This window comes from Gobio gobio (genome assembly GCF_949357685.1).
Source record: "Gobio gobio genome assembly, chromosome: 1".
Taxonomy (NCBI): domain Eukaryota; kingdom Metazoa; phylum Chordata; class Actinopteri; order Cypriniformes; family Gobionidae; genus Gobio; species Gobio gobio.
Genome location: NC_137097.1, coordinates 9,348,303 through 9,376,300, shown reverse-complemented (window position 1 = coordinate 9,376,300; position 27,998 = coordinate 9,348,303). Strand labels below are relative to the sequence as shown.

At 38.9% G+C, this 27,998-nt stretch overlaps 1 protein-coding gene across 1 annotated transcript; it reads left to right on the top strand.

Moving 5' to 3' along the window:
- Window positions 1–278: 278 nt before the first annotated feature.
- LOC307128374 (uncharacterized protein) lies at window positions 279–27,635 on the top strand. The gene is made up of 3 exons (XM_079820194.1): window positions 279–341; window positions 1,359–1,957; window positions 25,330–27,635. Exons 2-3 carry the CDS (start codon window positions 1,423–1,425, stop codon window positions 26,772–26,774), a joined length of 1,980 nt encoding a protein of 659 aa, XP_079676320.1. The 5' UTR covers window positions 279–341; window positions 1,359–1,422; the 3' UTR covers window positions 26,775–27,635.
- The last annotated feature ends 363 nt before the right edge of the window (window positions 27,636–27,998 follow it).

Genomic DNA, 27,998 nt, shown 5'->3' with positions numbered 1-27,998 from the left:
GTTATTTTCAGGTATTTTTAAACTCAAATTAACTTTATATGTACTTATATATTATACAAATAATTTATTCCCCTAAACAAAACAGTTTCAACTTTTAGACAAAGTCTCTCAATCTTTAGTTTAGAATATTTTCAGCACATCATTGAACAACATGTATTTAAATATGTATTTCACCAATGCATTCAACTCTGAATTTCTGTCATCTCTTGTATTATTTGTATTTGTGCACTTCTGTGAATGTAGACTGTAGCCTGTGAACGGGACTTTTATTTTGGTGTGGTGGTGTGACGTCATAAGGCCGCGCCGCGCTCCTGCATGTGTTGCGATTCGGCTGGAGAAAGGTTTGTGTTTAAAGTGTTTAAAACTATAGAAACCATCTTCAAAGTTTTACAAGCAACGCAGATTGAATTACTTATTATTAAATGTAACATTGCATAGCTTTATCTAACATTTATCAGCGTTGTGTGAGTAAAGTAACAGAATAAACTTGTGTATGAAACTCTCTAGTGTTCATTATTAGTGTGTAGTGCTAGTGTTGAGTGTGACTGAGACTGAACTAGAGCTGATAGAGACTCAGTTCATCATATAAACATGAGTTCAGTCTCTGGAGAGTAGAGATGATGGAGAAACTGAGCTTTATCACACTCTCTAGTGTTCATTATTAGTGTGTAGTGCTAGTGTTGAGTGTTACTGAGACTGAACTAGAGCTGATAGAGACTCAGTTCATCATATAAACATGAGTTCAGTCTCTGGAGAGTAGAGATGATGAGAGAAACTGGGCTTTATCACACTCTCTAGTGTTCATTATTAGTGTGTAGTGCTAGTGTTGAGTGTTACTGAGACTGAACTAGAGCTGATAGAGACTCAGTTCATCATATAAACATGAGTTCAGTCTCTGGAGAGTAGAGATGATGAGAGAAACTGAGCTTTATCACACTCTCTAGTGTTCATTATTAGTGTGTAGTGCTAGTGTTGAGTGTCACTGAGACTGAACTAGAGCTGATAGAGACTCAGTTCATCATATAAACATGAGTTCAGTCTCTGGAGAGTAGAGATGATGGAGAAACTGAGCTTTATCACACTCTCTAGTGTTCATTATTAGTGTGTAGTGCTAGTGTTGAGTGTTACTGAGACTGAACTAGAGCTGATAGAGACTCAGTTCATCATATAAACATGAGTTCAGTCTCTGGAGAGTAGAGATGATGAGAAACTGAGCTTTATCACACTCTCTAGTGTTCATTATTAGTGTGTTGTGCTAGTGTTGAGTGTCACTGAGACTGAACTAGAGCTGATAGAGACACTCAGAGATTTAATGTGGAATTATTTTTCTTTCTGTTAATTATTCTCGTCTTAAACAGGACAAACACACAGAAAAACTCCTGGAGAAGCGACTGAGATCCACCTGACACTATTATTATAAAGATGGAGTTTATTAAAGAGGAGAGTGAAGATCTGAATATTGAAGAAACATTGAGAGTGAAAGATGAAGAAACTGAGGAACAAACAGAGAAAGAGGAGAGAGAAGACGTGAAGATTGAAGAAACATTGAGAGTGAAACATGAAGAAACTGAGGAACAAACAGAGAAAGAGGAGAGAGAAGAGATGAAGATTGAAGAAACATTGAGAGTGAAACATGAAGAAACTGAGGAACAAACTAAGAAAGAGGAGAGAGAAGACATGAAGATTGAAGAAACATTGAGAGTGAAAGATGAAGAAACTGAGGAACAAACAGAGAAAGAGGAGAGAGAAGACGTGAAGATTGAAGAAACATTGAGAGTGAAACATGAAGAAACTGAGGAACAAACAGAGAAAGAGGAGAGAGAAGAGATGAAGATTGAAGAAACATTGAGAGTGAAACATGAAGAAACTGAAGAACAAACAGAGAAAGAGGAGAGTGAAGACGTGAAGATTGAAGAAACATTGAGAGTCAAACATGAAGAAACTGAAGAACACACAGGTTGGTTTCATTCTCAAAGCTGAACTCACTCATTTGATATTTTCAAGTCTACACGCTCACAGATCCTCTCATTATAACAAGCAAAGCTTATACTCAATGTAAATAATTTTTTGTGCTGTTAGATTCATTGGTTTATAGAGGGATTTTCTGTCGATCATTATAACAGACTACAGAAAGCAAGCAAGCTAAACTATATTCACAATTTTAAGAAAAGTTTTGTCATGTTTCTTAGAGTTTTGTCCTGTTTCTTAGAGGACCAACGTCCACATATACCGCAAAGTTTCAGGAATGACAAGTGCTTTTAATTGAATGAATAATTCCTTTTTAATTCCTGAAATGGCCTAGTCCAGGTAAACCCAGCCCAAACTGCAGGCGATTTGATTTCGCCCTGTACCTCAGGCTGGAAACTTGTACATATTTCTATCCTGCTTCTGTTACAAATTTGTGGGGACCAATCAGAAACCGGCTTATTCACCTGACGCGCTATTGGCGGGTTTAACACAATGACGGATAGTTCGGTGCACGTGTGTAAGTGAGTGCAATCTTTAACAGTTCACAGTCGTCTTGTTTCAAGCGCCGAACACACTTCAATCCGAGTTCCCACACGAGCATATCAAGTATTCAGTCCATGTTATCACGAGATTCAAACGATAAATGCTGCTTTGACGCTCTATGTGGCGTGACTGATCACTGATCACAGTTCAAGCGGCCGCGCACGAGCGTGAATGCGATCATCTGTGAACGAGATCGATCATCTCTTCCTAAAGAATAAACATGAATGACCACCTGAAGGTATGCTGAGCAGGGACGTCACTAGGATCGGAAGACAGGGGGGGCTGGGGGGCTTAGCCCCCAGGGTATTTGTAACTTGCGTTTGCAAAATCTGTGCACTCACATCTAGAGCTACACTTATGTCAACAACCAGTCAAGAAACCAAGATGTTAAAACGGATAGAAACTTCTGTCATCATTTACTCCCCCTCAAGTTGTTCCAAACCTGTATGAGTTTCTTTGTTCTGCTGAACACAAAAGAAGATATTTTGAAGAATGTTTGTAACAAAGCTGATAGAGCAACCATTGACTACCATAGTATTTTTCCCCTACTATGGTAGTCAATGGTTGCTCTCTCTGCTTGTTACAAATGTTCTTCAAAATATCTTCTTTTGTGTTCAGCAGAACAAAGAAACTCATACAGGTTTGGAACAACTTGAGGGGGAGTAAATGATGACAGAAGTTTAATTTTTTGGTGAACTATCCCTTTAACAAGTAAAACGTGACAGACATATTCTCTTCATCCGTTTCTACTCTGTTAAAGAAAAGTTACTGTAATGTTTGCTTTTAGACACATCAAAGCTGCATGTGGGAATTTCCTTTTGCCAGACTTTGCTCCTGATGAGTTACTATAAGCAATGCCTTAAATGCTCTCTGTCTGCTCATGTAAATGTCCTCTCTATATAAGATAAGTTGTCCACAGAATGCTATTTAATAACACAGAACCGCATGTATTCAACCCACTTTTGAGCTAAAATACAATTATACAGCAGCTAAACCTATTGAGGTAAAGCTATACAAATACCACAGCTGTACAATTTTCACACCCTATACTAAATGTACCCTATACAATAGCCTACTCATCAAACATTCAGTGTAAGTGTAAACACATGACATAACATTATTTAATATTTGAATCACAGCATCAACAACTAGGGATGCACCGATACTAGGGATGGGCGATATCTTATCGTTTGCGATATACCGGTAAAAATTCTCCCCACGATAGGAAATTTGTCTTCCCGCGATAATAACGATAAAGCCTAGTTGATGGCACGCCCATCCACAGTGCCGCCGATGGCCGTTATTACTTTATGATGGCCGCAGCAATGGCTGCATCTGTCAATTTGTATAGCTGAACGGGGGTTGGAGAGAGAATTGTCTTGTGGTGCCCCCCGCAGCACTCGGTGCCCTAAGCGCCACGCAATGGGAGCGGCGGCACTGAATCCGCTTCTCACGTGCAGAGCGAAAACAACTATGGCGGAAGCGTTCATATCTAAACGAGGGGCTACCTGAGGGGAAGCTGAACCTGTACATACAGATGTATTTTCACTCGCTGAACACTTGGACTGAGCGCTTAAGAGATTCTGTCTCAATCGATCGGTAAAGCACACTATTTCAGTTCATCTCAATGAATGCGCACTGTGTATTTGACGCACAGTAAACAGTGTGAGGCGCGCGACTGAGAGCGCTCCGTGTTTCACACACACTCAAAGAGAGAGCGAGAGAGTCTTATACCACACAGAATTGACCTGCTACATGTAAACAATATCCTTTGTTGTATTTTCCTGTAAAATAATGGCGTTTATTTGGAATTATTCAGCCTTTCATGAACAGGAAGAAACGAATGCACAAACGGGAATCTCATTGGCTGGCGTGCACCTATTACTGTGTTTTGATTTCAACAAATCAGTTTGAATGAGCGCTGACAACGTGATTAATATTCATGAACCCAGAAGCTCATTAATCCTTAGTGCAGTTTATTTTTTATTAGTAGAAGAATTCGTGGTATTATTATCTTAACTCAAATTACTGAAGTTCTATCATTAAATCATTATTTTAAACTTTTTTGTAATCTGAAGACATTTTTGGGATAATTACTTTTGCTGTTTCTGCTATTTTTACCACTGTTTGCACCATGTATGAATAAATACAGAATCGGTTTACTTGTAAAACTTGTCATTGATTTCAAAATTATTATTGTTTGTATTGTGTTATACTTTTTTAGCACAGTTGCACTATTTAAACATTACCTGCACTTTTACAGAAGACAATTATATCTGCAACTTTTCCATTTCTGAAAAGGCTGGTGTGGAATTTCACATAAAAAAAATAATTCATTAATTAAATATATATATATATATATATTTTTATATGGTTTTTTATATATGTTTTTTTTTTTTAATGTATTATAGGAGCCTATTTGATGACATGTACGTTTTACTTTAGATCATTGTTTGTTTTTCTGAAACTCGCAAGAATGCATGCAGCTTTCACTTGTATCCAAAAACATGGGGAATGATACTACATTTATCGTCATCGATATCGTTATCGCAATAAATACTAGAAAATATCGGGATAAATTTTTAAGTCCATATCGCCCATCCCTAACCGATACCACTTTTTTTCAGACCAAGTACAAGTACTCACATTTGGGTACTTGCCGATACCGAGTACTGATACGAGTACTTAATAATACCATTACAGTTCTTATAACAATGTTTTATTTTCATCAGATGTTTTTCACTTTATGACTGTAACAAAGTAAATACACAAATTGATGCTGTTGCTGACATTTTAATATTCAACTTGGGCAGCAGTGCCATATTTGTTTAGGAAAACACCATTTCACATAAATGCAACCTGTAACATTCAGTGGATTCCAGTACCACACAACATAGTAGCAGAACCACTGAATTAAATTATGTTATCATAGCCATACAGCCCTTTTCGGAAAAGTGAGAGGCTGGTTCTTTTTGATGAAAAGAAGCTTCTCTGCATTATCAGCGATGAGCCGGTTTCTGTTTTCATCTACAATGTGTGTCACTGAGCTAGGGATGTGCGAGGCTAGTCGATTAAACGTTAGTGCTGCTGCAAGACAACTTGGAAAATACTAGTCGTTTACATTTTTTGTGCACATTTAAGGTTTTACTTTAAATATATATACATTTTTTTACAAAGGCTATGTTTAAATTACTGTCGTGTAAATGTTATATCTTGAAATTTATATATTATTTTGAAAAGTGTATATTTGCAGCAAAACAAAATCATTTAATTTTACCTCAGGTTTTGCATGCGTTTGTTTTCTCTGGCGCTCGCGGAGGCTTCAGATAAATCTCCACTCGGGTGAAGGAGGATTTTGAAAGCTTACACAAAACTTTTCCATTTTCTTTCACGTCATGTCAAACTAGTATAACAATTAAGCTTGCTTAGGCTTGTTATAGTACTACCCGGGTTAGGCTAGCCATTGCGCACATCCCTACTAAACAGCCCTTCACTTTCAGCACTCACTACCGAGCGGTATCTGCCTCACGAGCGGTTAAGCTGGGTTTATACTCGCCGCGTCCGCACTAGCGTTCAGATGCGCGCGGCAAAAATGAAGCCATATTATGGCTGTCGTGTGCTTTGAGAGCGCGAGACCCCTTTGCACTTGGCGCGGCGGTGTGCGGGTGTGCACGGCAAATCATGTAACTGTCCGCGCGGCTCCGCATTCGAAGATGCGTTGCCATAAAGTGGTATCGGGTGCGGTTGTATCGGGGTAGTTTTACGAGTACGAGTACTTCACAACAGTATCGGACCGACACCCGAGTACTGGTATCGGTGCATCCCTCTCGACAACCCAAGTGCATTTTACCTCAAACTTGCGACTAGTTAACTTTCTAAAGTAGCAATCGCTTCTCAGGTCGACATTAACACACTGACAAAATTATATTCTGAATTAAAAATATTTTTATACTACTTTTTAATGTGTGATTGTGTAAAGGTGTTCACGAGATGCCAACCTTTCGCGAACTTGCTTTCAATATCGAACACTCGTTCTCATGGAGACGGCGGTGCGCACGGAGGGGAGGGGCTGTGTGTGTGTGTGTGTGGGTGTGGGGCGCGTGTGTATGTGAGAGAGACGCAAGGAAAGGAAATGCAGCTGAATGTTATTTGCTCTATGAAAGACATTGATAAAGACGAAAACTAAGGACATTTAATCTATAATTTTATTTTAGTTAGTTTTGCCAAACACACATTACAGTTTAGGTTAGTTACCGTTTTTTTGTAAGGCCTCGTTTTTATTTTTATTTCAGTTAACGACAACCTAGTTTTCATTTTTTCGTTCGCTTTCGTTAACGACTATAACCTTGGTAACGTTGACCTAAGTAGCTCTCCGGTCTGCAACGCTCTGAAAGCTGCCACAGTTCACACCAATGCAACGAGACGGTGCGGTGCATCATCTTGATAGCACAACGACTCTTTGTACTTCTGTCCAACTTCCGACTTTTCGGCTATTTTTTTGTAGCCGGATATATAACATTTGTTGAGTCTAAATATGAATGAGGATAGGGTTATTGATAAATCGAATTGTTATTGTGGTTCTTATTATCATTTAGGGGGCTTAGGAACATTTTGGGGTAGCTTCAGCCCCCCTAAAATAGGCCTAACGACGTCCCTGATGCTGAGGATACATTACAACTTACTGTCATGTGGTGTAATCGCTAAATCAGTGTTTCAACGGGGGAAAGACGTCAATATAACTGCTTGTAAACTAAACAATGTCATTTAACGTTAGCATTACATTTACCTCAGGCAGTTATTCAGTGTCCACAGAATTTTATTCACTAGAGAAATCAACTCTTTCACTAAATATATGCTCTATATTAGCCGTTATATTCATTATATTCTACTTAACCTGTTAGTGATGCCTTGATTATTTCATGCATGTTAAATAAACCTGTCGTGAAAATGACAGACACTGTGTATAAAATTATATTTCAACAACGAATTGGAGAAAAAACTATTTTATAATTAGAGTTAGAAGTTAATGCAAAAACTGCCTTATGTGAAGTTTACATGTTTGCGTACTGTTATTTGAGTGTTGATTATTATACCTAAAATAAATAGCAACTGAATTTAGGCTAATAGTTTGGGCTCTGTTTAGCCTGGGAAAACCCAGAAAACTTCCGGCAAATTTAGATTTGCTCTGCAAGTTGTCTGGGAAAGAGCCCATTCAAGCCCATTTCTAATGCCTAGAAATCGCGGCACCAGTCAGAAAAGTTGGGGCGGGCTTATCGATAATGTAGTTGTTTAAAGCTCAAATCTGTGGTTTATTTATAAAGAGAGCAGCTTTTTGAAAATTTGATCTGCCGTTTTCGGAGTTGTGAGCTCCAGTGGACCAGCGGCGCTCAATCGCTCATTAACCCCAGCGAGAGCAGCCTTTCCTCGGCCAGTCCTTCAGCCGCTGGCTCTGGTGTCTCTGTAGTGGTTAAACATAAGATATGATTCGTCTTGTGTAGATCTAACGGCTGATCTTTGCTCTCATTAATCTATAATTTGTTCCCTGACAGATTGTTTTGTCTGAGGGCAAAGTGAAGTTTCATAACTTTATATTTGTAAGCTATTAAACTTTACCGTTGTAGTCTCCTAGCACTGACTTTGTTTGACTGAATTGCTTTATTTATTGTACAGCTTCTTATACCTTTTACTTATACTTTTATAATGGCTATTGATCACACATAAACTGACATTTAACAAATAGAGACTGGGTTGTGTTTTATGTCATATTTCATTCATTACAGTGATAATCATCGCTTATATCATGCACACATTAATGTGTGTGTGTTTTTATAAATGTAAACGAAAAGAGGCTGGGTTTTTTTTATATTTCGTTTTGTTATAAACATGCATTGAAGATAATATGCATTGCCTGCACTACATTTGTGTGGCTATAATATGTTTAAATATTTTTTTTTAATGAAAATTAAAAGAGGTAGAGTGGTGTTTTATCATATATTTTGTTTTATTGTAGCCTAAAATATACAAATATATACTGAGTGATACTGTCAAGAACGCTGCTTGTCCATTAGCGGAGTAGGCGGACTATTAACTAAATGGCGGCGGGGATTCCCCCGAGGGGAAGTGCTTAGGGAAGTTTGCAAGTGCGTGTCTAAAACTGGAGTGGAACGCAGCATATGATGTTTCTCCGTCGCTCTGCATACGTCATCTCCTTCATCGCTCTGATTTTAGGTCTATCCAATTGCGCCAAGAGGCATTTGAGCGACGCCCATTGGTGACGCCCCTTTGGAAATGATTTGTCTATGAAGCTTTGCTAGACCATAACTCATTTACTACTGAGAATGGTCTGGTTTTAACCAGGCTAGGCTCTGTTGTGAACCTTTAATATTAATGTGCAAGTAAGGGCTCCCTATATAATTTACAGAAATATCTTCAATAAACTTTTAGATATCATTTACTTCATTCATGGACAGGCACTTTTTTTTCTTCTTCAGTAAACCACTGTTAAATATAAAAAATAAGTAAAAAGCAATTTTGTAAAACTGCTGTACCAAACTCGTACCGAACCGTGACTTCAAAACCGAGATACGTACCGAACCATCAGTTTTGTGTACCGTCACACCCCTTATATTTATTTATTTGTGTCATGCGTCACAACACTTCCTTGAGTTCCAGGCGTTTCCGTGTTGTAAATAAAATCATTTTTAAAATATGAAATGTGTCATTCTCTTTCACGCTCAGAAATGTCAGTTGCATTTTAAAATCACAAAAAAAAAATCGAGCCCCACCCCCGGCGACACTGTCACCTTTTTTACTCTGAGGAGTTTGCAGGTCTGAACACTAGATTCCGCGTAAATATGCCAATTCCGCGATTCCATCCGTGATCACGGAAATTATAGGGCCCTAGACTCTCTACAGCCAGTCTTTGTTTCTTCATAAGCCACTTGTGCTATTTGTGTGACAAAATCTGCCATGATCAAACCTTCAGTGATGAATTTGAACAAATGCAACACAAATCTCCTGAATTTGCTGAATAAATGCACATTTGTAACCTATGTGACAAAACGGCGAAACTCCTAATATTATTTCCAATGATTCAAAATTATGTTAATTTTCCAGATTGAATTATGTTTTGAATTTCCTAAAGGTTTTACCAGTTTTCATGATGTGAATCAGTTGAAAATGATATCGCCACTGGGACGTTCTAAAACGCTTAACATGAAAATTTGAAAAAGTTTAACGTGGCTTAATTAACTAAGACAGTGTTAATAACAAACCACACTCAGTGAACACCATGCTAATAAGGCATACTATGTACAGAAAAGCAGATGAACCCTGAATATGAACACAACACGTTTAATTAAGCATTTTCCTCCCATAATGAAAACGCTTAACGCGGCTTAATGTACACAGTGACATTAAAAGACCAAACTTAGTAAACATTGTACTGATAAAGCATACTATACAGAAACATTGGTTTGTGCAGAATTTGATCTTTTAATATCACTTAGTGGGCTACATTAAGTGACGTTAAGTTTTTTTATTTATAACGGTTTTCTATGGGAGGAAAACGGGGACAGCCAGGGAAATATTTTATTATTTTTTATTCAAAGAGCATCGTTCTTTGCTTTATGAATTTGCAGGGCAATCTGAATCTCATCTACAAACAAACTGTTGCATTAAAAATCTTGTATTGATTTTGTATTGATTTACCATCTAATGAGATTATCATAGTTGGTGAAATGAAGTTGTTGTGTCACCTGCAGGCCTTTTGGGTGAAGTGTAGGTTGGTAGAGAACATGCAAAATGGACATAACTACATTACACTTTTTGATAGAATAATAGTGATTATCAGTTTAACCATTATCGTGCAGCCCTGATTTGGACTGGAGAAAAGAAAAGCATTTTTTTACAGTGTGCTTTTACCTGTGATGATCTAAGTAGAGTACTCATTAATTTAAATAGAGTTCTAACTCAGTAATATTTAAATTTCACCCTTTAAAACCGAGGTTCTTGAAAGTTTTAAAGATATTGTTGTCAAGTCAACTTTATTTATGTAGCGATTTTTACAATGCAGATAGTTTCATAAAGGGAAATAATGCTGTCAGGGGCGTAGCACCAAATTCTGGCCCCTGGGTACAAACCATCTTGCTGGGCCCCCGTACCAAATACCATAGTGATACCAATGGGTGGGGTATTGCATTTTTATCTAAAAACACTTAAAATGTAAACAAAATAAGCCACACTCTGATTAATATATTTTTGTTTTATTGTCAAAAGTACTACTACTTACAAAAGAGATGACAAAAGGTCTAGCAGGTCCAAACCTGGACTAAATCAAATACTGTAAAGCAGTTCTGAACAATGACCATACCAAATGAGAAAAAAACTTTGGTCTGAACATTAATAAACACTAAATAATGTCAGTTTTTACTAAATGCCCATTGACGGGTCTTTGCATGTGCAAATTTGCTGATGAGGTCTTTAAAGTCCAGTTTTTTGGCCTCCTGACTATTTCTACAGAGAGTATGCCAAGGCTGTTCAGTCTATCCTGGGACATTGTTGATCTTAAATAGTTCTTCACAATTTTAAGTTTACTGAAAGCACGTTCCCCTCCAGCAACAGTCACTGGGAGTGTACAGAAGATCCTCAAGCCAATGCAAACTTCTCCAAAAATGCTTTCTAGCTGCATTTTGTATATGGCATTCAGCAGCTCCAGTGGTGAATGAGTATTTGGAAATGTGTCTCCATGAATTGCTTTTAAATGAAGCATTTCTTTTTCAAATTCTGCTGTAAGGTCTTTGTTGTATTTTTTTATTAGAGTCTGACACGAAATCTTCATCTGATCTTCTGTCATGTCAGTAATCTTGAGAAAAGCTGCAAATGTGTGACATACAGATGCTGTGGTCTGAAACCTTGCGGATATGTCACTTATAATAGAATCCAGTGCCACATAAAATATGTTATGCTTGAATGCATGGGCGTCGGAAGCAAAAAAAATGTGGGTGGGTCCTCAGAAATGTTTTACTGGAGTAGATGCCAATTACATTAAGTATAAATATACCGCTTTACTTGGTAAACGTATAGGTCAGAAAGACAAAATTACGTAAATCGCCACATCATTGAGAGTGACAGTAGTGTCGGGGTAAGACGCACAGCATCTAGTTTTGACACAAATCGACCCGCGGTTCGAGTCCGGCTTTCGCCGATATCAATCTTCTCCGTTTTCCCATCACATATCAAATCGGAAAGGCATTTATTTTCAATACAAATTAAGAAAATATTAGAAAAGTGTAAATAAAGCGTCTAATATGTGTTTAATAATACGTGTTTATCGATTAGGGGTAGGTAAACAGACATGTGCTGAATGTTAGAGACAATAAAAGTGAGTGCGTCCAATATCATTGATCGTAAAAAGTGGGTGGGTCTTGTCCCACCCACATACAATGGTTCCGACGCCCATGCTTGAATGCTTGTTCTGCATTTTCTTCAGATGTATCCCCTTCTGTCTCATCATACATCCTTTTTCTTCTCTTCTTTCTTTTATCTTCACCTTTGAACTGAGTTGGGATCTCCATTGCCTGAGCAACCAGTGTGGCCTCACCAAGCAGGCTGTCCCATTCATTGCGAAGTGCTTGCATTTCCTCTTTTAAACATGCGATGTTTGCAGCCTCCACATCCAGTGAAATATTTCCTGCTTGAAGAATAATATTTCGATTCTCAATGCACTGCAGAATCTTTACCCACACAGTGAGGAGAAGAACTGCATCAAACTTCGAAAAATAATCTTTAAGACCATTTGCCTCATATTTTGCCTCATTGGTCAGATTGCAGTTGGCAATTACGCTGTCTAATGCTTCAATAATTGAAGGCAAATGAGTTGCCACAACTCGAACAGCCGCAATACGAGCACTCCAACGAGTCTCTGACAGACGATGAAGAGAGCAACCAGTTTTGTCTTTCAAAATTGCCCATCGTTCTGGACTGGCGCTGAAAAATGTGTACAGACAATTAATACATCCAAAAAAAGTCGAAACCTGAGGACAGGACTGCGCAGCATGTACTCCCACCAGATTGAGAGTGTGGGATGCACAAGGACTGTATGTTGCAACTGGGTTTTGTTGTAAAATCTGAGCCTGAACACCTTTCACTTTGCCTGACATATTCGCACCATTGTCATACCCTTGCCCTCGACAGTCTTCCAATGGTACGCTGCTGTCTTTCAACATGTCTAGGATCATTTGTGAAATTTCCTTGCCTGACTTTTTATTAAAGTCTTTGAACTGGAGGAATCTTTCTGTTATCTCCCAAACACCACTGTTTTTGTCTTGATGCACATATCTTAGTAGTAGCACATTTTGCTCTGTGTGAGATATGTCAGGTGTAGAGTCACAGATCACTGAGTAATAAATTGCCTCTTCTCTTTCTGCAAGAATGCTGTTCAGAACTTTTTTGCCACATAGTTCAATGAACTCATTCTGTGTTTCAGGACTACGGTAATGAGTTAGCCGTGATGCCTTCTTTGCTCTTACTTTTTCAAATGCTCATGTAAAATGGGGTCATAATGTGCTAACAACTCAAGAGTGCCGAGAAAATTTCCATTATGGACATTGTCTAGTTCCAGGGTTTTGCCTCTGAATGCAAGATTTCTTGAAGCCAAATGAATGGTCACATCCAAAAGCCTCTCCAATAATATTGTGTTCTTCTCAATTTCTGTCAGTATTTGTCGTTCAACGTGACTATCCACACCTCCTGCTGCCAATATGGAGTGCTGAAGACTTTTCCATTTCAAATAGCACTGCTTATGGGGGGCATGTGTCTCATGTTTTGGAAACTTTTCATACATTTTTTTCCATCTGACGTTTGCTGTTTTAAGCCCATCTTTGCTATTTAGTGCACTTTTTGATTGGGATAGTTCACCCAAAAATTAAAATTCTTTCATCATTTACTCACCCTCAAGATTTCCTTTCTTCAGCTGAACACAAAAGAAGGTATTTTGAAGAAAGTCGGTAACCAAATGACTGATGGACCCCATTGACTTCCATAGTAGGAAAAAAATACTATGGAAGTCAATGGGGACCAGCAACTGTTTAATTACCAACCTTCTTTAAAATATCTTCTTTTGTGTTTAGCAGAAGAAAGGAAATCATACAGGTTTGGAACAACTTGAGGGAGAGTAAATGAAGACAGAATTTTCATTTTTGGGTGAACAATCCCTTTAAAGTTTAAATGTGTACAATAGCAATGTACCCATTTTGCTTATTTCCTCTTAATTACTAAGTGTTAAAACAGGCAATTCCGCTAAAAGCTCACCTTGTCTCACGGTCACATCCACCTCACTGTCACTGCTTTCACCTGGCCCTGATGAGGGGCCTGCTGCTGCAGGGTCTGAAACTGAAATATATGGCTTCAAATGGTTGCTAAAATATCCTTTATTGTCACAATACCTTTTTTAAAGTGTAGGCTAAGTACAAGTTAATTGCTGATTATTTGTCTGTTTAAAATAAATGCAGACTATAGAATCACAGTGTACACTAACCACCAAACTAGACATTCAGTCTTTGAATTACGTTTTAAATTAAGTCATTTTCAATCATTAAGATGTGCATTAAACTGAGAACAATCCTGTACTTAATGTAAGAGCGTGAGCGAGATAATTTGCATAACAATGCGGTAAAATAGGCGCTAACGACCTGTGTTTTAGCGGGTGTTAGATTTTGACAATGGAGGGAAATATATAGTGTTTTCATGTAAACTTCTGACTCTGGGGAGAACTGCAGCAGAAGAGGAGACACTGGCAGTGTGTTGAGCTCCCAGCTCCGCCTCCGTCTGCTTCTCACTCCCTGAATTATTTACCCAGAAATATTGTTTGCTCGCTATGTAGGGTTCGATACTATAAAGTATTGGTATATTATTCAAATAGAGTACGAACATAAATGTATGCTATTCTACCTGTAGTAGATATTTTTGTTAAAACAATGTCAATGCTCGAGGATGCATTTGGAGCTCACCTTTCTTTTCAAAAAACTGAGTGAGCAACTGCTTGCCCTCATTTGCCTTTCTCTCTCTAATCTTCTTTTCTTTTCGTTTTTGAGCCCCTGATTTTCCTTTCTTAAGGAAAGACATGACTCTTCCCCTGTCTTCCTAGTTCATATTACGGCGAACTTCAGCTCCTGTCCTTTGTCTCATTAACTGATTCAATTTCACCGCAGCAGAAGCACCTGACCTGCGGGTCGTACCATTTACATTGATTCGAGAGGGGTGGTGGGGCCCTGCACAGCATGAAAATGACTTTTTTTATATACCAAACCAGTGCCTAACTACAAGTTTAGTTTTGCACAGGAACTTTTTATTTGTACATAAATGCTATACAAATGTTAGTGCATGTATATGTATGTATAGAAAACTGACTTCTAAGGGCCCCCCCCCTGCCTCGGGCCCTGGGTACTCGGTACCCTTTACCCCCCCCAGTCCGACGCCCCTGAATGCTGTGATGTCAGTGATGTCATCCAGCTCAGTTCAATTATCATATAGTGTCAATGCGGGCAGATTAATATATTTGAATATTTGGTGATGTATACCATTTACATAATTTACATCTCAAGCTACTCTACTGTCAGCTCAAGTTCTTGTCAAATCAGACACCCCTTCATTAATGGGATAGTCACCTTCAAGCCATACATTCGTATTTATATTAAAGGGGTCATGAACTGGCTTTTTTATTTTAGTATACTGTTGTCTGAGGTCAACTTATGACGTGTGGTTTTTACATTCAAAAACATAATGAATAAGTAATAGGCTATTGGTCTTCCCTGGTTTTGAGCCTAGCTCCTGAAACACTTTTTTAAAAAAAAAAATGGGTGTGCTGCACTGAAGACCTGGAAGTAAACGCCCACTGCTATGATTGGATAACAGTTTTGCATATTATAATGAGCTTCGACTCCCCTGTCACTGCATGTGGGGAATTGTTTTGAAAATGTGTGGAAAAACGGCAACCGGAGTGATTCGCCCACAGGGCTCGCAATGTGTCTTTATCAAACAAACACAATGATTTATCTCTCATCCACCCGCAATTAATTGGGATGTTATTTTTTTATTACTTAGCCCGTCTGATCGGTGAATATAATCGCAAACCACATCACTAATGCACACACAAGTATGAAAACGTCACTGCAGACAAATCAACATGTTCAAAACTTCCGCGATTGAATTTTTCCATCAAATAATAAGTCAAGAGAGTGAACAACGCACATTAAGAAAGGAATGGTTAACAATTTCAGATAGCCCATCGGGCAGGACGGGGATACATTTTGAACATCTGGCTTTTTGCGAGCCTTGCATGTTCTAGTCTGATCCCGAATCTCAGGACAATGAACCAACAACACCTCAAATACAAAGGATACTCAAGCCTGTGACAGTTATGTTGCGGCAATTTTTTAATCAACCTCTGATATAAGAGACAAATCTTAGTAAATGTCATAAAATGGTTTATTCTTTTACAAAAGAAGAGGCAACGGTCATATAGCCATCCTGAATTTCTGCAGAGCGATGTCTGCCGGACTAAACAATTGAATTTCCCCTGTAACCCTTTCCAAGGTCAGCCTCTTTCTGTAATTTTCCACACATCCTCAAATAACCCCATATGTCTTTCATGCAAACACTTGGACCCTCAAAATTAGATGTACCATGACCCCTAGGGTAGGGCTGTAATCAACCAAAGAAAATCTTGGTCGACTGAAGTCCTGAAATTTTCGACTAAAATCGACTAAAAATAAAGTTAGGGGGGAAAAAAAACGTTAAATTAATTAGCTGTGCACTGTGCGCAGTACTTGGTGGCCTTGTTGTCTGCCTAAATTAATTATAAATAAACATAAAAAAACTAGTAGGCTATTTATAAAATGGTTTTTGACCTGATTATTTTGCACTGAAATGCGTCTGACACACAAGTCTGTCGGCTCTGACAGCGCTGCATCACGTGCACCTGTGCAATATCATAGCTTATGATTTCTGAAAATATGTTGTCAACTAGTGATATCATCACAAGAACTTTTGAGGAATATGCAACATAATTTAAACAAATGTTTTTGTCATTTGTATTATAATAACTGACAGACACTTTCATTGTAGCCGCTCTGTGCAGCTCGAACATAGAAATAGCTCAGCTTCGCGGCTGAGACACGAATAGACTAATAACTTAAAGCTTTTACTCTTAAACACAAAAGGCACGTCCACTTTAATAAAAAAACTAATATTTATTAAACAAGCCAGATCAAGTGCAGAAACTAAATCAAGTGCACCGTCTTTATGTAATGTGACATGTTTCGTCGAGCTGTGATATGCAAACTGTTGCTTGCAAAATTTGCATTCGACTTTTTTCCCATTTTCTATTTTTTTTTTAATGTTGCCACACTGCCGATGTCTTTGTTGACATGGTAGAAGAGGACTGACTAGGAAAACACTCTCACAATTAAATAAATAATAGGCCTATACAGCAAAGTAGCCTAACGTTACTTCAGTCTGTCTCTCTTCTCCAGTGGGTTGGGCTAATCCAAAATAAGTGAAAACAAGGGGGTGTTTTGAAGACAGACTGTTACCTGTGAAACAGGGGTGCTCTGAAAACACCCCCATTAGCAATCAGTGCTTTCCACCTGATGAACGCGGCCAAACTGATGAAATGAATGCCCTAACAAAACACTGATTAGCTGGTTCAGGTGTGTTTATTTGGGGTTGGAGCTAAACTCTACAGGACAGCGGCCCTCCAGGGCCGTGTTTGGAGACCCCTGCAGTAATAAGTCCTGCTCTGCTGCCATCTACTAGCTATAGTGGTAATATAATGTCTTTTTTTGTTTTGCTACATCTTAAATTTACATTTAATCATTTAGCAGATAATTTTATCCGAAGTGACTTACAAATGAGGAGAGCAATAGAAGTAATCAACCAACAATAGGGTAACAATATACAAGTGCTGTGATCAGTCCCAGTTAGGACAGTACATGTAGCAACTTTAAAAAAATATATATAAATATGGAATAGCAAGTGCTAATATTAATGGGTCAAATGTTGCAGAAGTGTCTTAAAAATGGCTAAAGACCCAGCAGGTGTGTTGAGAAGGTCATTCCACCAGCAGGGAACGGTTAAGGTTGGTGAAAATGATTTTGTGCCTCTTTGAAATGGCACCATAAGGCGTTGTTCACTGCAAGCTTCTGAAGGACACGTAAGTCTGAAGTAATGCGTTTAGGTATAGAGGTGCAGAGCCAGTGATTTTTCTGTGGGCAAACATCAGTGCCTTGTATTTGATGCTAACGGCTATTGGCAATCAGCACAATTTTATGAGAGGTGTGTAGGCCTGTCGCGATAGTCAATAAATCAATTAATCGCACGATTAAAAAAATTAGCTCGATAATTTTTCCGGCCGCGATAATTTCCAGCGTCATAATTTTTGCAGAGCGTTACATTATTTGATCACGCTCTTATACATTGTAAATGCTTCTAAGCGCGACAAGACAAGAGAATGCGCTGTCAATGTCCTGTCTGTGTGGCTGCATCTCGTGTCAGCTAATCGAGGGACACTGTTCTTCGTGATCCCACTGTTCAAACTTTAGTTAGTGTGTAATGTTGCTGTTAGAGCATAAATAATACCTGTAAAATTATAAAGCTCAAAGTTCAATGCCAAGTAGGGTTGGGAACCGAAATCCGGTTCCAATATGGCACCGGTACTTATATAACCGGTATGTACCGGACCGAATCAGAATGCAGATTTCGGTTCCTCATTTCGGTGCCAAAATTCAAACGTGCTTTCGCGCTTTGGCTGAGCCAGAGACAGACGCTCAGCGCTGGTCACATCACAACTCATGACAACTATTCAGTGTTTTCAACGACATCATGTTCATTTCAGGTTTCAGACATTTAAATGCTCATAAGTAGGCTACTAGCAAAAAACACACACTGATGTCTATGAAAGCGGCAATGACAATCCTTTCAGACGGTTATAATTTGACTAACGTTACGTGTTTTATTCACATCAGATACATGCACATTATATAGTAACTATAGCGTTTACTCTGTTCTTCTTCCAGTTCACTGGTCACTTACTTTCATGTATTTCGTGAGATGAGAATGAACTCAAGTGTTGTAAATCCGACAGATCCGATTCTGAGGCATAAACTAACATGGCGCCGCCCATTGCGCTTTATAGATCAACTAACACACATTCACTCACACATTTGAACATCAGATAGTTCGTGACACAGTTAAGAAGTTTGTGAATATTTTGAATAAAAAGAAAAAACGAAATAAACCCGATACAGCTGAGCTGTCAGCGCTATTGCGGCTGCTGTGTGTCATGTGAGAAACATGACGCGTCACCATGGAAACATTAAGGCGATGTGTTCTAAAATATTTAGCCAGAGAATATGATCATATTTCAAAAAAGAGCTGAAGCTCGAAGCTGGTTAGTAGCATACCAAGAATACAGACGACTGCTGTTATTATTGTAATTAAGAGTTATAATAGGCTTGTTGTAGTTGGGTTAGGTGGCTTAGGTTTTACTGTGAATTTGTAAATAAGTCAATTATAATTTGTAAATAAGTAAATTGTGTTTTGTATTTATTTATATTCATACATTTAAGTATACATTAAACTTTTAATAAATGGTTCAATTTTAAAAAAAAAATAAATAAATAAAAAGCCATTTAATGTCATCCACCTCGTTTTGTGGCCTTTTAAAAAAAAAAAAGTATCGGTTCAGGCACCGTTTAGGCACCGAAACCGTTTTAAAAGTATCGGTTTGGCACCGGAATCGAAAACAACCCAAACGATACCCAACCCTAATGCCAAGCGAGATATTTTATTTAACAGAAGTTCCCTTTCAAAGCCTAACAGCCGGTTTGGACTACATCCCTCTACTTCCTTCTTTAATTACGTCAGTAGAACAGTTTGTTGACTAACCTCCGCCCACAAGAATACGCTAAAAAGGGGGCGTGGTCTTGTTGCTCTCCCACGTGGAGAAGAGGAAGTGTTGTGTGAAGAAGAGGAAGTGTTGCGTTGCTTTTGAGTGTGTTTGTTGCCATGTCGTCGAGACGCTGTTATTTTCATCCCGGAGTCAAATCACCTTTGTTTGGCTCTCCCAGGGACGCTTTAGAGATCATTGAGCGCATACATCTCCCCGTTAAGAGGCGTGACCTTTCCGTGCAACGTGCGCTAAGCTGCTGTCAAATCACAACACGGGAACCGCTGGCACAATCAGAACTCGTTACGTATTTCTGAAGGAGGGACTTAATAGAACAAGGAACTCATCAGCCCGTTTTTAGGACAGTGAAAACAGCGGTACACAGATCAGTAAATTGTGTGAAAAATACTGTTTTTTTACACGCGAAACATGAACGCATGTTATATTGCACACTGTAAACACAATCAAAGCTTCAAAAAAAAGACGAAGAACGGGACCTTTAAATAACGTCTTAAATTAACTTAGAGTTGTGAGGAAATGAGATGCACGGGACAGCGCGTCAGATCCGCGTCATGTTCGTCAGCGGCCGATCTTAAAGTGACAGTAGCACTGATGATGGCACAGGTAAATACAACATATGATAATGGGGTTATGTAAAGATTGTTTTAAGTTCACTTAAATTAAAAGTTTTTTTTTTAAAGCCTAATAAATGTTAAAATTGGCAGCTTTCAGTTATACTGTAATGTAACATCATTAATGTTTCATAGAGACATTAGTATCAGTGATACTGGCCTTCATTCATGAAAAGATGCCATTACAACACGTTTAAAATATACTGTCTTTAAATTGTTTCTACGTTAATTTGGAGAGTAACTGAAATTATTACAATATCAAAACATTAAAAAAGTATTAATCGTGATTAAGTAGTTGATTTTTTTTTAAACGATTCCCAGCACTACCTAAAACACAATCATCTGTTGTAGTTTTCCCCGCTGTTTATTCAAGTGCATTTTTTTGTTAGCAGACTGAGAGTCCATTGCTTTTTTGTTTTGGTTGTTTTGTTCATTTATTATGGATATTTAAAATAATTTCCGTTTTCAGTGTTAAATAGTCTTTAGAAATAAAAGTTTATTGAACTTTGAAAAGGTGTACCTGCATTATTAAGCCATTAACATTATTTTAGATGAAAATGGTCTCAGAACGACAATATTATCGCAATAATTTCTTGGCCAATTTATCGTCCAGCAAAATTTATTGTGACAGGCCTAGAGGTGTGACATGCTCGCTCTTCGGCTTGTTAAAGGGTAACTAAACCCTAAACCAACTTTTTTTAGTTAATGATCTGTAATACTGGGGCTATATTAATGCTGTTCATTGATTCGAGTAAATGTTTTGACATTTGAGTATAAAGTGTTTTAATTCTATAAAATATGGTGTAAAACCGCCAAAGTGCTGCCCTCTTAAGGTTGAACGGTGGCTACTGCAGTTGAATTTTCCTATTGGACGTTGTGGTACATCGTGACGTAGGATGGTACCTCCAACGGCTCACTATCCGCGCCCCTGGCACGAGCTCACCACGCCCTCAGAAATGTTTCCCCCAATCACATGATGAGAACGGCTTCACTCCAGTATGAACTGTCATATTACATGAAGTAGAAACATTATGAATGAAACTCACTTGACACTTGCTTTAACATTGTATTGAAGAATATACGGTTAAAGGTCCCCTTCTTCACGATTCCATTGTTCAAACTTTAGTTAGTGTGTAATGTTGCATTTAGAGCATAAATAATACCTGTAAAATTATAAAGCTCAAAGTTCAATGCCAAGCGAGATATTTTATTTAACAGAAGTTCCCTTTCAAAGCCTACAGCGAACGGCTGGCTTGGACTACATCCTGGTACTTCCTTCTTTAATTACGTCAGTAGAGCAGTAGAACAGACTAACCTCCGCCCACAAAGAAACGTGAAAAAGGGGGCGCGGTCTTGTTGCTGTCCCACGTGGAGAAGCGGACGGTCGCGTGGAGAAAAGGAACTGTTGCGTTGAGTGTGTTTATCGCCATGTCATCGAGACGCTGTTATTTTCATCCCGGAGTCAAATCACCTTTGTTTGGCTTTCCCAGGGACGCTGTAGAGATTATTGAACGCATACATCTCTCCGTTAAGAGGCGGGACCTTTCCAACGTGCGCTAAACTGCTGTCAAATTACAACACAGTAACCGCTTTCACGTGCGCTAAGCTGTGGTCGAATCACAGCACAGGAACCGCTTGCACAATGAGAACTCGTTACATATTTCTGAAGGAGGGACTTCATAGCACAAGGAAATCACCAGCCGTTTTTAGGACAGTGGAAACAGCGGTACACAGATAAGTAAATTGTGTGAAAAATACTGTGTTTTTTTACACGCGAAACATGAACACATGTTATATTGCACACTGTAAACACAATCAAAGCTTCAAAAAAACACGAAGAACGGGACCTTTAAATAATGCAGTTGTTAGTACACGTCAGGCTTTTCTTGCGATATTATTGCCGCCCGTCATGTGTACAGATACTTTTCATACATGAGACGCGCTTTCAAACCCTGACACGCAAGTGGTTGCCGCGGACGCAGATAGATTAGGTCAGTGCTCTTGCGCGGCTGCTTCACTAGCATCGTCGGCATCGGGAGTTAACGCAGTTTGAGCAGCGACTTGCATTGATAATGCTCTGACCCTGTGTCTACAGATAGTTCACCCTCCTCCACTTCAGATGAAGGTAGGAGAAATGACCGCTCTGTTGCAACGCTGGCGTTACTCCAGTCATTCTCCATCTCTGCGCCTTGCGAGTCAGACAGCTGTCAATCAATCCGTCACTGCGGGTCTCAGGTGCACGCCCTCCGCTCAGCCCCGCCCTCGGTTCATCCCCTCTGTGTCCGCCGGGCTCTGCCCACTTTTCCAGCATTTTTCAAAATTTGCCAGTGGGTGGAGTTAAGCTCTGAGCAGGGGTTTAGTTACCCTTTAAAGACAACTCTTTCTGCAGCATACTGGATCAGTTGCAGAATTTTGACAGTGATGCTGTAATGCCAAGAGAGCATTACAAAAGTCCAGTCTGGATAGAACAAGAACTTGTACAAGGAGTTGTGCATGCTCTGATAGTCAGGGTCTGATCCTCCTAATGTTGTATAGGGCAAATTTGATGGACCTGGCAGTTCTAGCAATGTGGTCTGTGAAGTTCAACTGATCATCAATCACAACTCCAAGGTTCATGGCTGTTCATTATGTATGATGAACCGAGTTTCGGGTTTGTCGAGACCACAAGCAGTTCTGTCTTTGCAAGGTTGAGTTGATTCAGCAAGAAATGTCTGTCAGGCAGGCTGAGATGCGAGCAGCTACCGTTGGATCATCTGATTTGAATGAGAGGTAGAGTTGAGTTTCATCAGCATAGAAGTGATAGGAAAAAACATGTTTCTGAATGAGAGATTCTAGTAATGACATGTAGATGGAGAAGAGAAGTGGTCCAAGCACTGAGCCCTGAGGCACCCCAGTATCTAGATGTTGCAACTTAGACACCTCACCCCTTCACGACACCCTGAACGACCCACCGGAGAGGTAACCACTGGTGTGGTTAACAAACAATGTTTTGGTAAACACATTAAAACATTTAAAATGAATAATATTTAGAGGTTTAAAGTGCTGGAAAAGTGTGAAGCACTTAAAAAGTGCTTGAATTTAAATCTAGGAACCCTGAAATGAACATTGTAAAAACATTTGACTATTTCCGCCACAATACCATGGTTACAGTTAGCGTTACGTTATTAAATCCATGGTGAATGTTGGTGAAAACTTGCATTTTATACTTCTTATACCTTACATATTTCTTATACCTCTTCATGGGCTCAACATTTAATTCAGTAACATTAAACAGCTTTGCTGAATAATGTTTGACGATTGCGGGAAAGATAAACACCTCAATCGGAATAAAAATGCCCAGACAGAATGAAACTGTAATCGGCTTGAGAGGGGTGGGATAAACCTTTCCATGAACTGATCAAACGAAAATGGCGGGAAAGCATTGTCATTAATGATAGAAAATGGCAGGAAAAGGCAGGAGTTAATCACTTCTCCTGGGTAATATAGATTTTTGATTAAAATAATTTTTAAATAAAAATAAAATAAAAAATACGATCTGAAGTGTGCCTTTTGACTGGTTCATGTCTGGTTCATTTGACTAGTGTGATCACTCCATAACGTGCCCTGGCCCGCATGTAGAGGTGGCACGGTTTCACTTGTGCGATATAGCCTCAAAATGATATCACGGTATTTCAAGAATATTTACGATAACGATATTTATGCCAATAAAGAAAAAATATATGGAACAAAGTTTTATTTGTTATTGTAGCTGGCAGGCAGCAGCATTTATTAGTGCAAACAAAAGTAAGGGATTTGTCCATCCTTTTCCAATGAGCTACTGTCATTGATGAGAGAATATTTCATACGAAGTGTAAATCTATTGTCATATGGTGGCAGCAGCAGCATTAAATGAAAGCAAAGTAGCCTTGGTACAAGTTATTAGTGTTTTCACTGGAAATCTTAAGTAAAACTATAACATAACATTTTAGTTTAACAATAACTAAAGTAATTTATACCATGGTTCGCTGAATGTTCGATTCTGATTGGCTGGAAGGTGTGCAATAAAATCGTTTAATGCACAGGTAGTTCCAAGTCAGTTGAATCATTGTTCTATATAAATGCGCTGAGGTGCGTTTACATGGAGCACTGTAATCGGTTTAATGAGAGGGGTGGGATAAACCTTTCCATGAGCAGATCAAACGAAAAATTCCACCATGTAAACGACCTGATCCGATTACTTTGAGTGTACGTCTTTCTGTAACGTGATATACAGCACACGCCTCCACCACTGAAGAGTGTACACTGCACTCACAGTAGGCTATAATGTTGATTGAAGTGTTAAACTTTTTATTTCGTAACAAGTTATGAAGATAATGTAGGAGTAATCTCATCTGAAAGCGTTTGTCCCAGGCACTTTCTACTTCAACTGCCTGGCAGAAGAATTTATTTTTCTGAGGTGTTTCTTACAGCAACACCAGATCGGTTTAGATTACGACTCATGTAAACTGCCCATAGAATCGTTCAATCAGAATGATTTTAATCGGAATTACATAAAAGTGTGCATGTTAACAGGGCTTTTGAAGCGCTCACTCATACACGCGTCACTCGCATACAGAGCGGAGATCGCGTTGCACATTCAGGAGCACAGAAACTTGTTATCAACGCCGCCCCGCGACTTTTAGCAATAAAATATCTAAGTTACTGGATCACTTCATTATATTTCTCAGCAACGATGGGGTTACATCGCTATTTTTAAGTAATAAACACACATCTTCATTAAGAGAGACGCTGAACAGATGCAGTCTAAAAGGTACGAATCTCTCTCGATAATTAATTAAAATAAATGCTATAATCCATTCAATCAAATAAATGTAATCTTACTCGCTACTTTATCTCTGTGTCTGATTCAAAGGAAGCAGAATGCTAGATGTAACAAACTTTAACTGACGAAAATAACCGTCAATGTTACCCTTCCGGTCAAATATTGTGCTACAAACATCAATAACAGCTTTAAGTTGTCAATGTTTTGTCAGTTGTCAAGAGGGCTGACCTCTTGTCAGCCTCCGATTACGATTTAGTACCTAAAAAGGGAGCTACTTGGTTACATGCTGCTCTTCTAGTATACTCTCAGACAGGTGTTGTTGTTGTGCGCGCTAGGGAACGTAAATGCGCCAACTAGGATGGGTTATATATCACACTACCCTATACCCTGCTATTGATGCTTTAAATGTCTAAATTGTTTTATGTCTGTTTCTGCCTTAGATCTCATGGCATTGAAAGAGGCAAGTCATGAACTCAATGAAAGGGAAGAAGAGAAAGACCATTATGATACACATCATGATTTCATGACTGGAGAAAGATCGACACAGGCTAAAAAGACTTCCTCACAAAAAAGAGCTCAAAAAACAGGAACTAAAAGTCATTTAACCTGCCCACAGTGTGGAAAGAGTTGCAGAAATAAAGGAAACCTTAAAGTCCACATGAGAATTCACACTGGAGAGAAGCCTTACACCTGCCAACAGTGTGGAGAGAGTTTTGCTCTAGGTGTAAGCCTTAAAGTTCACATGAGAGTTCACACTGGAGAGAAGCCTTACACCTGCCAACAATGTGGAAAGAATTTCACTCGAAAAGAAAGCCTTAAAGTCCACATGAGAATTCACGCTGGAGAGAAGCCTTACAACTGCCAACAGTGTGGAAAGAGTTTCACCCATAAAGTATCCCTTAAGGAGCACATTAAAATTCACACTGGAGAGAAGCCTTACACCTGCCCTCAGTGTGGAAAGAGTTTCAATCAAATAGGACACTTTAAAGGCCACTTAAGAATTCACACTGGAGAGAAGCCTTACACCTGCCAACAGTGTGGAAAGAGTTTCACTCATAAAGTAAACCTTGAGGTACACATTCGAATTCACACTGGAGAGAAGCCTTACACCTGCCAACAGTGTGGAAAGAGTTTCACTGATAAAGGAACCCTTGAGAAACACATTAAAATTCATACTGGAGAGAAGCCTTACACCTGCCAACAGTGTGGAAAGAGTTTCACTCAAAAAGAAAGCCTTAAAGTTCACATGAGACTTCACGCAGGAGAGAAGCCTTACACCTGCCAACAATGTGGAAAGAGTTTCACTCGAAAAGTAACCCTTAAGGAACACATGAGAATTCACACAGGAGAGAAGCCTTACACCTGCCAACAGTGTGGAAAGAGTTTCACTCATAAAGTATCCCTTAAGGAACACATGATAATTCACACTGGAGAGAAGCCTTACACCTGCCAACAGTGTGGAAAGAGTTTCACTCATAAAGGAACCCTTGAGAAACACGTGATAATTCACACTGGAGAGAAGCCTCACACCTGCCAACAGTGTGGAAAGAGTTTCACTCATAAAGTATCCCTTAAGGAACACATGATAATTCACACTGGAGAGAAGCCTTACACCTGCCAACAGTGTGGAAAGAGCTTCACTCGTAAAGGAACCCTTGAGGAACACATGAGACTTCACACTGGAGAGAAGCCTTACACCTGCCAGCAATGTGGAAAGAGCTTCACTCAAAAAGGGCATCTTAATGGCCACATGAAAATTCACACTGGAGTGAAGCCTTACACCTGCCAACAGCGTGGAAAGAGCTTCACTCAAAAAGGGCTTCTTAAAGGCCACATGACAATTCACACTGGAGAGAAGGCTTGCAAAACAAAGCAAGATCCATAAAGACATGGATGAGTGAGTTTGGTGTGGAGGAACTTGACTGGCCTGCACAGAGTCCTGACCTCAACCCGATTGAACACCTTTGGGATGAATTAGAGCAGAGACTGAGAGCCGGGCCTTCTCTTCCAACATCAGTGCCTGACCTCACAAATGTGCTTCTAGATGTGCTAAAATAAAATAAAATCCCATAAACACACCCCTAAACCTTGTGGAAAGCCTTCCCAGAAGAGTTGAAGCTATATCTGCAAAGGTCTGGCCAGGGTTAGTTCACCAAAAAATGAAATGTCATTTATTCCTCACCCTCATGCCGTTCCACACCTGTAAGACCTCCGGTCATCTTAGGAACACACATGAAGATATTTTTGTTGAAATCTGAAGGCTCAGTGAGGCCTCCATAGGGAGCACAGAAATTTACACTCAAGATTCATTAATGTACTAAACACATATTTAAATCAGTCCATGTGAGTACAGTGGTTCAATATTAATATTATAAAGCAACGATAATTATATACATATATATATTGTTACGTCCAAGGACGTATTCATAGGACGCCTTTGTAGTTTTTGTTATTTATGATTAGACAAGTTTTTCTATGGGTAACGTAGGGGGAGAGGATACCCATTACTTTTCTCCCGTTTATGGATTAGTTAGGGAGTGAGGGAAGTTATATGTTTTTGTTTTGTATAGGTAAGTTAATGTTATTCCCTTAGTAGTTAGAGGTATTGTTTTGTTTTCTTTGGACTTGGGCCCTCCTCCCGAGGTAATACTTTTGTTTGAATTCATTTTGTAATATGTTTTTCTACTTTATATCTTTCTTTTTGATAACGCCTGCTGACGTTAAATAAAAGGCAAACGCGCCATGAGAAAATAAACTGGTTGGTTCATTCATTCTTCTGTGACTCTGGGACTGGAGAGCTGGAGATTCTCAAAGTCTCTCCACCTTTTTCTTTGTTCGTCGTTCCCTATTTTACCCCTAGATTAAAGGGGAGACGTAACAATAATATATATATATATATATATTATTATTTTTTAAGAATCCTAAACATAAATAGCCACACGAATGTGGTCCAGGTAAAGCGTACTTTTATTATCTTCACTGCATGCATATTTTAAACAAAATGAAATATAACATTCAACCTATAAATATGTGGTTCAGGCAATATGTGAATATGTACTCTGATTATCTTCACTGTAATACAATTAAATATGACAAACACAACTCTCTT